The sequence below is a fragment of the Rissa tridactyla genome, chromosome 9 (assembly GCF_028500815.1).
Source record: "Rissa tridactyla isolate bRisTri1 chromosome 9, bRisTri1.patW.cur.20221130, whole genome shotgun sequence".
Lineage (NCBI taxonomy): Eukaryota > Metazoa > Chordata > Aves > Charadriiformes > Laridae > Rissa > Rissa tridactyla.
The window spans coordinates 3,706,945-3,720,944 of record NC_071474.1 but is presented as its reverse complement, the minus strand read 5'-3'; the positions used below and the strand labels follow the sequence as shown (position 1 = coordinate 3,720,944).

The window sequence follows — 14,000 nt, the reverse complement described above, 5'->3', positions numbered from 1 at the left end:
GTCCCTGCAGATGTATTTTGCTGCTTGCAACAGTTTGAAGAAACACTTAAAACCCCGAATTGTTGATGCACTTCAAGAGCAGCTCACTGGAGCAGCGCACAGAGAAAAATTACACGGGCAACTTGGTAGCAAAATAATCGCAGCCACAAGAGGAGGAGAGACTGATGCCTGCCGCCATCAGCTGCTCCGGGGCTGCTGCAGATCCCTTTCATGGGATCCAGCTGCGTGATCCCACCATGGGATCCCTGCTTAGTGCACGGAAGGCGGGATCACGCTGATGCCCCACTGCTTAGTGTGGCTTTGGGCGCTCGTGCAGAGACTCTCCTTGCGAAGGCCATTTCCACGTGTCTTCCCAACAAAGTCAAACCCATAAATTATTCTTAAATCAGGAGCAGCTGGTTCACATCCCTGTCCTCCGTATACTTATTTGTCATGCTTCTGGGAACTGAAACATGATTTGCTATACGGTGCTTCCCATAGTCACCAATGGTCTTCAAACTCATTGCATAAATAACCTCCAGGCTTGCCTGTCCTCCCTTAAGGTGTCCAAATCCGTACAAATTCAAGGGTTTGTTGGGTACGTGCACCATGAAGGGATGTACAAACCTATCTGCATCTCTCCGCTAACATGGGTCTTATAGAAAACAGCCACCTTGTGAATGACAGGCTGTGGTTTCCCTGGGTTTGGTACCAAAAGGGTTGTCCCGTCCCAAGTGCTTGTGCTAGGATTAAGCAACACGACAAGTGCAAGAAAAGCAAAGTTGTCCTGAAGTTCATTTACCGAGGAATATTTCCTCTGATGAACACTGAGCATTTGTGGCCCTTGAAGTGGGTCGTTCCCAGAGCACTGAAACAAGTGCAAATCAGTGAGGAAGAATTTAAAAAGGAGACAGTTCATAAGCGAAGGTCACCAAGGAGAGCAAATGCCACCTGAGCCCAGGTTCTAACGAAGCCTTTTTCCGGTGGAACAAATGAAGTCCCTTAATTACCATTTTGTAAATAAAATCTTCTTGGAAAATCAATATTTAGAGCCTGCCTTCTCTGAAGATGTTGGCCTTTGTTCCTTGCTATTAGGCAATATAAACCCTATGGTGTGATGTACTTCTAGGCTGAAAATTACCCCCCTGAACCTGATTGGGTCAAAGGAAGAAAAGCAATAAACCTTTCAGAGCTGTAATTCGGGTACTATTTCACGCTTCCTTGTAAATTTTGAAGTAATAACCAAGAAAGCATGATTTTACACAAGCCCACAATTAACTTGGCCAGTAACTGCCCCTTCCTTCTGCAGCCTGCTTTCGGGACGGGATGGTGATGCCGGGTGGGAATTTTGCTGGAAATGCCCATTACAACTCTCAGGCATTTGGATCATAATTAATCTGAATCGCCCCAGGAACAACATAGGCAAAACGGCATCTCTGATCAACAGAGAGGGACAGACCCTGCAGCTGCTGGACACGGGGACGGCTCCACCAAAGTCAAAAAGGATCCGTCAGCTTCTCCATCCGAGAGCGTGGTCCAGTGCAGCATCACCCCGACAACTATCAGCTCCATCCCCAACCCGGGGACTGCATGGCAAGACAGCCCCATCATCAGCTCCTTCAGTCATTTTTATTCACAGCTTTTAATGGAAAACCCCACAATTCCCTATGCCTGAGCCTTCATGCATTTTTCATTAACAATTATCTGCTATCCCAGAACTGCTTTTGATTTTTGCTAATCATCGATTGGATATTTTGTTCCCACACAGCTGGCATTTTCAAAACATAACAACCACCTCTGGAGAGGGCACAGCAGAAGGCTGATCTTTAATGCTAATGTGCCCAGAAACCGTCAACACATCAGGTGATGAGAATTCACATCTGAGGGACCACAAGGGAAGACGTATTTATCGGATGCAGCCTGTGAGGCTTATTTTACCGTGCTGAAAGACTGGAAGTTGCTTAGCGAGAGACCGTTTGACGTCGTACCAGCAGCCACATCTGATCTGCAGTGAATCCAGTCCTGAAGCTGCCATCCCACCCCAATGACGATGGGGCTTCCAAAGCCCCCTGACCTTGAGGGTTTGCTCTCCTTGGGTTTGCAGTTACTGCATATGAGAGACAGCGTGGGGTGACGTAGATGCCAAAGGGCCCTTCACGACTCTGTGAAGCAACAGTTTGATGGACGGATCTTCCCATCGGCTGTGGGTTTGTGCAGACACGCTACTGCCCACAGGAGCGATGCCTCAAGCTTGCAGGAGCAGAGCGGCATCTGGAACGCAGCGTGTTCTGCAGGTCCGGACCTCACTTCTAGCTGTGTTTGTTTACAAGAATAAAGCTGCTCCTCACAATACATTTTGCAATCAATTAGCACATGATATGATTTGGGATGATTTACTCTTCTTTTTCTAAAAATCCCTTTGGGGGCATTCAGACCTTTATTGCCATATTAAGCAGAGTTTTAATCCAAATGAATTTTCTAGGAAACCATGTAATCTAATTAAAAAGCTCATAGTGCAGTTTAGTAGCTTCATTACTACTAGATTCGAGATCCATCTTTACACGGCCAAATATTTTCCAAGTGCAATAGACTGATAAATCCAAGGCATAATCGCAAACTGATTCTGCCTGGAACTAAGTGGGTTACAGCACTTAGTCATGCCCATGAAAACGAAACAAAGGACAACTTGAAAAAGCTCAGAAGAAAACCCAGCCGTTGATCTGTTTCCTCCAATTCATGGAGCACCCGGCCCTGCTGTACCAGCGGGGGCATTTTTCAGCTGACAGCTTTGGAAACCACCAGGCATGGCCGCTTGCCTGAAGTTGGGGGGGGTCAGAGTAGACCAAGACTAGTGCGAAAGAAGCCAAAAGTTCAACATCGTCAAGTACGATGGCCTTAGGGCTCAGCTTTACAATCGCGTTACTATAGCTTGAGAAGATGCCACGTGTCAGCTGAGCCCCAGTCACTGGCTGAGCTCCCTCAGCCTGTGCCAGATGCAATGTAATACGATCATTCAGCTCGCACTGGAAAAGACTGACGCTAAATTGCATTAAATGATTGCCATAAGAAAATGATTACAGCGATGCTCACCAAGTCGCAGTTCACATGCACATGTGGCACAGCTCCAGGCACAGCGACCTTGCCAGGAGACATGACCATGACCAAAGACCCTACTTTTACTTTCCCCAAACAGTGAAGAGGAACGGCTTCACAGGCAAGATATCTAGGTGAGATGCAGAGCTGGATTCAGCATGAGTTTTGTCATGGGTTTAATGACCGCTTGTAAAGTCTTTGGTTATTTCTGAGTTCGCTTCCTGGTCAATAAAAGGGGATGCACTAATTTCCCTTCTCCCATTTCTGCTCTGTTCATACCATAAGGGCAGACATGCTTCAGAAATCCATGCAAGGAACTGGACGCCCACGAGGCTGGACTGAGTGGCATCTGTCTGTGCACACACAAAGTTCCCTGCAGCACTAAAAACTTCCAGCTCAGAGAAAACCTCCACTGACTGAGAAGATTTTATCAGAACTCACACCTTACCCTTCTTGCAACTCACATCCTTCCCTCTTCCATAGAACAAAGCTTTAAAAAAGCCTCAAACCTCAAAACAAAATGCCATATTATAGAGACACTTAGAAAAATAAACCCGCTGTTCTCTCATGATGAAGAAGTCATGGTGCCCACACAGCCCTTTCCAACAGTCTAAACTGAAGGTCTGGACCCTCCAGCGAGGTCGGATAGTTGTATTCATGAGACGCATTTGTTAATACAGACAACAGCTATATGACAGCATAGGGTACGAATCTCTACCAATAATTTAGGTTTACAACACAGGTACTATTATTTTTCAGTATACCGTTCCGTGCTATTTCCATAGAAACTATGTTGTCAACTTGTAATTTTCACACTAAGTGCATCCCACCGTATCATTTCCTCCATACAAACATCCCCATCCCCTCGCACAACAATGCAGTTATTTAGTACTCAGAGAAAACACTCTTCCCTGGTGAGATAAAAGGCTGAAATTCAGTGTAAGTCAGCTTACACGCAAATATTATTTCAAATATTTTCAGGGAAAAGTGTATTTGCGTTTGCACACCCAGGCAGGTCAATATTCAGGGGTTAAAGTGTGGTTCCTCCACTGTGAATGTGGCCCCTGCCAATTCCAGGGGTAACATTTGGTCCTTCCAGAAATACCCAGATGATGACCAGGACTGAAAACAAACTTTTGTTGCGTTCCTGCATCATCAGGCAAAGTCTAATGCTGATGTCCTGGTACAATAAAGGACAAAACACTAAAATGTAAGCCTACAAAGAGCAGCTAGTAGGACTGGAGCAGTGGTTTAGTGCATTAAAGCCCAAGTTAAATCCACAGACCTCCTTCTGAACATCGCCACCTTCACATTAGCTCTTTGCCAATGCAGAAAGCAAGCCAACATCTCTCCCACTTCCCTTTCCACTGGAGTCCAGATAGTTCAAAAGAACGGCTTTTAATTCAGCCCCCTCAAGAGCAGGGTCAGGAAGCATTGTGTGACAGCAACCCACCTCCCCTGCCGAAGTCGAGCCGGCTCTAAGGCACTCCCTTTTCAAGGTGCTCAGCAGCAGGGCTGCAGTCGCTCTGGACCGCTCATGCCCATCTCGGCCTCCAGCACATTAGCCACTGCCCAGTGCAACAGGGCTACGGCGAAAGCAGGGCTTGCCCGGCTCACCAGGACGTGCTGCAGACCCCACTGCTCTCTGCCAGCCTTCGCCGATCCGCCCAAAAAGAACTACTGCACACACCTGCCTCAAATCCACCGCCTGCGCAAAAGCTGAAGCCTGTGTGAGCCAACTTGTTCTTTGCCCATGAACGACACCTTCGGGGGCAGCTAATCCTGGAGCATCAGGTAGGTGATGTCAGTCCTCCACGTGTGCAGATTGACCCTGGGGAAGGGCACAACCCAGCTGTGCGTCTCACACTGCCCTCGACGCTGCGGTGCCAGTGGCCAGTGAACAAGGGCTTACCTGTTGTTGTTCTTCAGCTTAATGTGGTCGCTGGTCTCCAGGATCTGCCCGTTCCTCAGCCAAGTGATCTGCGGGGGCGGTTCCCCTTGGGCCACGCACGTGAAGATGGCAGTAGTCCCCACGGGCCTGGAAATGGACTGGGGATGCTGCACAAACTCGGCAGGGGCTGCAAGGAGGAAGGAGAAGCGGAGTGAGAAAAGTCATAATGATCCCACTTCATCCTGATGAAAAGAGCAACCTCATAGCCTGGGCTTCAGAAAGCCTCATCTGCCTGGGAACATGGGATACTTGGCCAACCCACAGCACAGACAGCAGATAACTATGGTTTGGATGGTGTGTCTGTAATCAATGCAATGCTGCAATTTGGTTGCCCGTCCTAGCAGTCACAGCTTCATAGCAGGCACCCAAAGGTCAGCTCGGTGCTGCAGGGAGAGCCGAGGTGAGTCCTGCAAGGTTGAGGCAACCAGCATCAAGGTCTAAGCCCCTTCACCACCCCCCAGTCTCCCACTGAAAGCAACCCCAATGCTGCAAAATAATCCGTTTCCGACAAAGGTTGTTTAAAAATGCATCCTGCCTGTTAGGGGAGCAGGCTGGAAGGTCAGCAGTCTCCGGTCGTTTGCACACACATAAAATGGAAAGCGTGCGTAACCCTTCATCGCGCATGGCACCACGCAGGGCCACGACCCTGCCAGAAATGAGCCCTCGGCTATGGAGGCTTTCAAAAATCAGCGTATATCGACAGTATGAAGAGCGGTGAAGGAAGGAAGGCTGCAAGTACATGCAGTAATTATTGCATTTGCGTCTGGGAAGATCTGCTGTTTCAGCAATGGCAGAGCAATGGCAGAGCGACGTCTCGTGGCTTCGCACAAAGGACCCATATGGCAGTAGCAAACTGCTTGCAAATGGAAAGAAATGTACGGATGCGCATACAGCGATCCGGCCGGTTGTTCTTTCCCCAGTCAGATTTGCTGCTGACTCTCCTGGTAGCAACAGACTGGGGAGCCTTTTTTACCCCAGATCAGTAGCCTGGGACTCTTGGGGTCCTGCCAAGCCCGGCAGAAGACTCCACCATGCCTGTAACTGTTGCTCACCTCGTAACCAAACGTTTTCACCTTTAACAATAACATTTTTAAACGGAAAGTGATTTCACCCCTTCTAGCACCTCAAAATAGATTTAAAATCATTTATCAGAATAAAACAGCGTACCAGCCTACAGAAAGCACAGCCTGAAAGACACTGCCAAAGAGGTGAGTTTATTCAAGCAGTTACGCTTCAAAGGGCAAGGTGATAAATATACTCCAGGTTGCTGCTGAGACCTAAAATCAGGTGGAACTGGCAGCAGCCGCAATGAAGATAAACAGATGAAAGGCACGGGCCTGTAATGAATGTACTGACCAGTGTCACATAATGGATGGCTGGCGCTAAATTTTTCCAAGAAAAGCAAGATTATCCAGGGACACACGCTCAGTGCCACTCGCTGGCATTTTCCAAGCACGGGGCTGGCAGGCTCTGCCACCAGCAGAAATTCGGGGATGGGAGAAGGGAGCAAACTGGTCCAGCAAAATGTGTTGAGCGGTGGCCAGGCTGCAGGCGGGAGCAGCTGTATAAGAGCAGAGCTTTGTGGTTCATGGCCAAAAAATACCCTCAGGGTTTGCTGCAGCAGCACGGGGTGATAAAGCTCTTCCCCAGCCGCGTGCACGCCAGGGAAGAGCATCGCTACTGCTGCAACAAAGCCAAACCGCAGGCAAAGGTGCTTATGTGTAAGAGCAAAGTCACGCATGTTGTAAGTCCTGCAAGCAGAAAAGACACAGAAACTCACCGAAGAGCCCGTCTACCTCGAAGGAGCCCCCTCTTTCATTTTTAATAATCAAAGGGAAGCGGAGCACGGCAGGTCCGACTGATGTTAGCAGTAGGGGGTACCACCGGCAGAGTTTACTGTCAGGTCACTTCTGCCGGCGCTCGGGTCTACTAATGAACCTGATCTCAGCAATGTAATGGACACATATTTCCAGAACCTCCTGCTAAACTTCCCCAGGTGCCAATCGATCCCTTGTCCTTCTTTTTCCCTCCTACATTTTTTCCTCCCTCTAGACTTATAAATTAAATTCAGGATGGGTTCAATAAAAGTTGGAAGCATGGATAAACAGGGGGAAAAAACCCCTCTTCCCTGCAGTGAATGGTCCCTTTGTGGAGTACAGCGAGAGCATTAGAGACTTGATTTTCAAGACTTCCTTAACCTCCCGCCCCCCGCTTTGTGCTGGCGCGGTTTTGCAGGAGCAATTATTTAGCGAGTGGCTGTGCACCTCCCTGCTTTCATCTGGGTTCAAGAGTCGCACCCGCAATACTCGCAGGTGCACAACCCCGATGCCAAGGAAGGGCACAGCCATCTTCCAGCTCCTGGCTGATGCTTCATTAAAGATCCCGCCGCCTGGCTCTTTGCCTCCGCCTCCTCCTCGCCTTCACCAAACCTCTAAACCCTCCATTTGTTCCAGCAGAAACAAAGTTTAAATATGGTAAGAGGCAGCCGGCGCAACCCTTCTGGAATCGCCGGCTCTCCTTATCCTCCCTTATTAGCCCGTGTCAAGAGGGAGTAATTGGAGCGGTGTCGCGTGTGACTCGGGGGTAACGAACGTGCAGCTGCGGCCGCTGGCTCGGCGCCAGCGATGCTATTCAGGACCGCGGCCCCTCGGGTTCCTCAGGTCCCTGCTCCCCTCTGCCGACCCTCCTCTTCGCTGTCTCGCTAAATACAACCAGACGAAAACCCCGGCCGCTGTTTAACTTGCTTAAACTCTCCGGGGAGCAGGCGGCCACTCCTTCAAACAGCTCCCACCTCCACAGTGCCGAGTTGTCCCTGCTCGGTGGCACCCCTCGCTGCAAGACACGGGATGCCCTTCCGCTGCTCCTGCTCCTCCTGGCTTTCTCCAGGCATCACTGCATCCTGCTCAGGTCTCACCTTCCCCCTTTGGGTGCAGAAGGAGCAGCCGTGTGAAGCTGTAGCGGCAAAAGGGCCCAGGCTGCAGCAGAAACCCATGGAGTTAAAGGCTCCTTGTCCCCATCACCGGCTTCCAACAGATTCAGAGAAAGGACATGGTCCAGGAGCCACCAGGATCTTAATTTGGGGATAGACATTGCTGCAAGGAGATACACCTCTGCTATCCCAGACCAGGGCACACCCAACCTGGTGTTCGTACCAGGCAGGGTGCCTGAGATGGCTGCTGGTACGTGATCTGGGGCAAACGGCTCCTTTCCTGGACAGAACATCATCTGCTCTCCTGCCCCTGGGTCCTCTCGCTGCCCTTTCAAATGATTTCAACAGAGTTTGCCACCCTTGCCCCTGGTTTAGCGGGAAAGGAGCAGAAGCAAAGCCCTGTCTTCAGCCAAGCCCTGCCTGCTGCCAGCCCTCCACCCCCCCACCCCCGTCATTCATAATTAATAGAGCATCTTGTCAGCGCTCATCTCGCCCTGCACGGAGGCGCAGCCTGAACGCCTTCCCCCTTCCACCCTACGTGCCAAAAGGCTATGGCAGGCCGTGAGAGGAAGCGTCTCTCAGGCCTCCATGAAGATCTTGACAAAGATATTAATGAAGATCACTGTTAAGAGAAGAGGATTTAAACCTGGCAAGGAGGAGCGGGCAGGAACCGGCCCTGGCTTGTGAAGTGTTGATTATTCAGGACTTAATGGGAGGGAGGGGATCATGCAGTTTTAATGAATATTTAAAGGCGTGACATTGGTATCAAAAAGCAATAACAGTTAATACCACCCCTGGAATCGTTAGCAAAGTGCTTCAACAGCTCTTACTGTGCTCAACAAACTCTGATAGCATGAAGATGCACCAAAACTGCAGGTTGTAACGGGAGATCTGGATGGGCTCCACATCTTTAGGGACATCTCATCTCAGCAGTGACCAGCCACCAGTGTGTCCCCCAAGACAACAGGGAGCCTGGCTGCCCTTGCTGTGAGTTTGCGGTGTGGTGCTTGTGGTAGCACCCAACAGCTCGCTGAGAAAGGCTGGCCTAAGGACTGGGGAGCACCGAAAGCTGATGCTCCGGTGCCAGATGAATCCTTGCCCCTTGCACCTCAGTATGAAGCCATCATTAATTCTCAAGTAGCCAGAGTGGCAGGGTGAGGGAGGGAGGCTGGGGCAAAGAGAAGGAAGAATAACATGGAAACAACAAAACCTCATAAATTAGGCTACCGGAACCTGCAATAACAGTATAAAGGAGAAGACCGGTCAATGGGTCAGTCAGTCAAGCACAGCATCAAATGAGGGGAGATTTAAGACAAAGAACTGCTGCCCACTTGGCTTCTCTCTACTGACTCTGTAGTCATGGATGCCCAGATGCTTACGTAGGTAACTTAACTAGTTAAAAGGTAACTTAACTAGTTAAATTGTAGAGCTGGTGGGATTGCTAGGGCCAAAGATGGAACCCATGACTGTCACCCCTGGGAAACAGGCAGAGACTACACAAGGAGGCTGTCATGGAGTCTTTCCATCAGCCCTCAGCGGGTATCATGAACTTCTTGTCCTGGCAAAGTGCAGGGCAGGAGCTCCACAGCAGTGGGACATGTCCCCACGTCACCTACTGGCGTGCTCCTGGGAGGATGCTCCGGAGGGCTCAGGTACCCCAGCTCACTCCAACATCCCAACGGATGAGATCCGAGTGCCCTTCTGTCCCTGCATGGTGCCTTTTCTTGAGAAGGAAAACATGGGCAGGAAGGGGAATGCTACTTGGGGCACATTGGCCCATGCAGCATATACTGATGCTGGTTTTGCAGCATGAATTTAGGGCTAAACTCCAGGACAAACCGAATGCCACAGAGCCAAGCCTAAAACACAGCAACCGCAATACATCTGCTGATGAATTCAACACTGCAGCCAAGGCTTGCAATGCCAGCAAGCAAGAACGATGGAAGAAACATCAGGAAACGCAGCAGTGGCTGGATCTGCTGGACCAAGGAGCGCTGCCCGGTTCTGCCAGCAGAAAGCAAAGCGAACAAGGCAGTCATTGTCAGCAGAGCCTTCAAAAATGTGTCCTTAAGATGGGCACTCATTTATGAGATGGGATCTCATTTTTCTGCATAGCTTTCAGGAGGAAATGAAGCGTGGAGTGGAGAACACTGGTGACCATCTGGCCATTCACAGCCCATCAGTTTGTTATGACACCAAACACATAATAAAGCACAAAAGATTGCACAGGAGGTAGAGAGAAAGCGCTTTGAGATATTTCTTTTTTTTCCTTGCCACCGAAGCCTGCTCTTCCCTTGCACCACACGCACGCACACCCTCCGCTTCAGCCGGCGACGCATTCGGCCCTTCGACAACTCCCCCCGTGAGACTTTCATTCGCAGCCCGGCACAAAGCAATATTCAAATGGCTGTGCCGGGATCTGAAGAGAAAATGGAAACTTTCTTGTGTGAGAACCTTACAAAAGAGATCAAAGGAGCCTAAATGGCCAGGGGAGGGCAGGGAGGGAGGGAGCGGGGGATTGACGCCTTCTCCTCTGAAGGGAGGAGGAATTCCCAGGAAGATAATAAGACGGCGTTAGATGATCTGAAGGAAAGCCTGCAATGCAAAAGGACATTACTGCCGGAGCAAGAGCGGAGCCCTGCACCAGGACACCTCTGCCCGTGCGACTGCCACGATGGGGACGAGGACCACCGCTGGCAGCAGGAGGGTGGATGTGGTCTCAATCCCAGCCTCCCGATAACTCCTTGCCTTACAACAGGAAACACGGTCCTTTCTCCCCCAGCTTCCCACCTATAAAAACCGTGCCTCCTTCAAAAGACGAGGGGCAAGTTAATTTGTGCCTCCGGGCACTTCAAGGGCCCCTGCATAAAGGCAGCAAGTACCTGGCCTGGCGTGCTTTGAGGACGCTGTATTGTCCTCTCCCTGTGCTAACTTCCTCTCCAACCAGGCTTTTGATAGCCCGCTCGTTGCTTTTATTCTCTTTACGGATGTAATTTGCATCACTGACATCTTGACAAAGATAAAACCCACAGTCTCCCATGTCAGTCATTATCGGTGTTTTCTTCCCAGGCAAACCTGAACAGCAATCATTTGTACCTCTCAGCTGGAAAATTCAGGCAAAATGAGATTCAGAGGAAGGAGGAAGGAAAAGCTGCTTCCAGAGGGAGGGTGAGAAAACCTGGGATGAGTCCAGCTGCCTGGCCAGGGTCTGCCATTAGCTTCCCTGGGGAATGATGGTCCCCCGAGAAACACAAAGCGTTTTATGGATGGCCAACACAGGTTGGGGTCCTGGATGCTGCACCTCATGTCTAAGGGCTACACCAAGGAGGCGCTGGCCATGCGTCTCCATACCACTGCCAACTTCTCTGCTAATGCTGAACGCGGGAGCATCCCCCTCCCACAGCAAGGCTGGGCTCCGAGGGCCCTGTGATTACCATTTTAGGGACAAATTCTCATCTTGGTTCCCTAGGTGAAAATCCACAGTAAATCAATCCCAGATGAACTCCAGCACTAGACCAGCTGTTCAGGAGCTGATGTTCAAATCTCCAAAGAGACTGAAAACTGCCCGTCTGTAGCAATGAGAAGTTGTGCTACCCTTCCCCCTCCCATCCAATTGCTAACAGGAACAGCCAACAGTATTCAACAGCTGTATTTTTTACAACTTCATAGATTTCCCAAGTAATTTCTTTTGGCTCTGCCTGCCTGCTTCCTGTACGTCAGCTTCGTCTTTGGCTTTAGTAGACCTCAGCTCTAAAGGGTTTGTATCAGTACAGTGCGGTTCTTCTTAATGCCCGGGCTTGTTTTTCTAAATAAGAGGACTTATAGGTGTGCCACATTGTCAGCTGGCTGATGTTTGATATTTTGTGTGCCAGCCGGGAGGCCGCCTCGTTGCTTTGCTCACCCAGAAATCCAACAGCAAAAGAAATGGCGAGTTTCCACCTCCTGTTGTGTCTGATCAGCACATGGGACTCAGGAGGCACAAGCATGTGTATAAGCATTTCTACATTGTTCTTTGCTGCTCCCAAGGCAACAGGGAAAAGGGATGGCAGCGCCCAGGGAGCATGGCTGCTGCACAAGCGGTGCGGTGCCGGATCACTGCCAGCGACTCCCGGGACCTGTCAGGTGAGCATCAGGGCTGGAGCAGGGCACTTTCCCCATCACCAGCATGAAAGGTTCAATTAGCTCACTCCGGCAGGAGGTGTATAATTTTAGATTCAGGATATCATCAGTCAATAGTTAATGAGTGAACTGATGAGAGCGCGAGATGCTTTAAGTGGACTAGCTTGAAGAGGAGGTGAGTGCCTGTAATCAGGGGTGGATTACTGCCATTCAGAGCACGCTGCCAGCTGGGTTTGCCTTCTGAAATACTTGCCTGGCTCCCCTCACCATGGAGACTGGTTGCACGGAGCATGTGGAAGGGATTTGTTTGGTTTCTTGAGTGCTGATCTCTAGTCTGGGCTGGCTCACCCGTTAAAAGTGGCATTTCAGGACAGTTGCTGTGCGGAAGGGGAGCAACCTGCATCTCCTGGGCATCTCCCCCAAAGGGTGCTTTACTCACGTTGTGGCAAGGGGCTCAGATGCAGTGTTGACTGCTAAAGAAAAGAGTCTCACTGACTTTTTGGAAATGATTTTAGACTTACAAGGGCCATTTCAGTTGGACAGCAACACTCTGAGTGATATCCACTCCTGGATATCGCTGCAGGAGTGACATCTATCATGCAGAGGGGTCCAGTATGAGAACAGTGCTCATGTCCCCACATCGCTAAAGACCGTGCAGGGGTGAGAGACGAATTTGGCTGATTAATTCAGCCCAGGCTTTCTGCTGAGATGTACTAGCGTGATAACAAGTATCAACCTGTGCCTATTAAGCGACATAAATGCCTGTGATGGGGTGGGAAACCATTGCAACCCATGCAGCTGAGGCCTCAGTTGAACGATACCTGGTTGCTACTTACCTGTGTGAGACAGAGAGACATACACCCACACAGAAAACCATGTGTCTAGAAAAGAAGTCCTTTGTCTGATACCCTCAGAGACGCAAAGTCAGCATCTGTTCAACCCAACCCACCACGGTGCCCAGGCAACGTGTCGAGCTTGTGCAGAGGGCACAGCGAAGGGGCATCACCGCTCCCCAAGCCCCAGGTTTGCTCACCTTGTACAACGAGCCTGCCCTGGGCAGTTCTTCGCACCCGAGTGCCGGGTTTGTTCGCGGCGCACACATAGATGCCAGAATGCTGCACGGTGAGGTCTGAGATCATGAGATTTCCTGTCCCCAGCACCTGGATCCCCTCCACGCCAATCGGGCGGCCATCTGAAAGAAGGGGAAAACGTTAAGAGTCACATGCTGGACCTTTGAGTGAGGTTGTCCAGGCACAGTCCTTGGTGAGGTCCAGTCCAAATACTTATGGAGTGCTGCCATGCTGTTACTGGGATTTGCTTGCCAAGTAAAGTCAGTGGGTTTTAGCTGATGCTCTTAGCAGAACTGCCTTCTGGAGAAAACCAGGATCCTAGCTTATGTGTTTGCCCAAAACCATACTTCATGCTGCTTGAAAAACCAAGGTACCATCACAGGAAATGTGAAAGCTTTCAACCATACATTCAGATTAAGATGAAGCACCTGGAACACTTCAATAAAGTAGTTAAACCAAGTTAAATCATACCACCTTCTGTGAGCCACTGCCTGGGTTCTTACATTAGACTGACCAAGGATCCAACCAGCTCAACAGCCTGTTTCCAACAGAGACACTCTGGGAAGACGACCAGAAAACGTACAGCAGTGCTTCCCTGATGCACTTCTCCAGCCACCAGCAACTTATGACTTGGGGATTTCCTGAGCCAGAAGTTATGTCTTTTTGCCTGCTAACCCTTGATGGATTTTTGTGGCTTCAGAAACTACGTGAACACTGGATTTTCAATTCCTGAGCTCTTGAGCACACCGGGCCAAGGAGCCAAACTCTGAGCTGGTGGTTAGATCTGCTCAGCTGCTCTGGTTTGAAAGGGCAACTGGAAAGGGCTGCCTCCATCCTGAGTGCTGGGTATGAGGGAGGC

The 14,000-nt window shown here is 50.1% G+C and overlaps 1 protein-coding gene across 1 annotated transcript in view; it reads right to left on the bottom strand.

Annotated features, from left to right (window-relative positions):
• IGDCC3 (immunoglobulin superfamily DCC subclass member 3) overlaps positions 1–14,000 on the bottom strand; it is a 106,476-nt gene that overhangs the window by 14,633 nt on the left and 77,843 nt on the right. Inside the window, exons 6-7 of the mRNA XM_054214629.1 lie at positions 13,105–13,263; positions 4,985–5,150 (exon numbers count right to left, since the gene is read on the bottom strand). Coding sequence (XP_054070604.1) covers positions 4,985–5,150; positions 13,105–13,263 — 325 coding nt within the window. The remainder of the gene's footprint in view (positions 1–4,984; positions 5,151–13,104; positions 13,264–14,000) is intronic.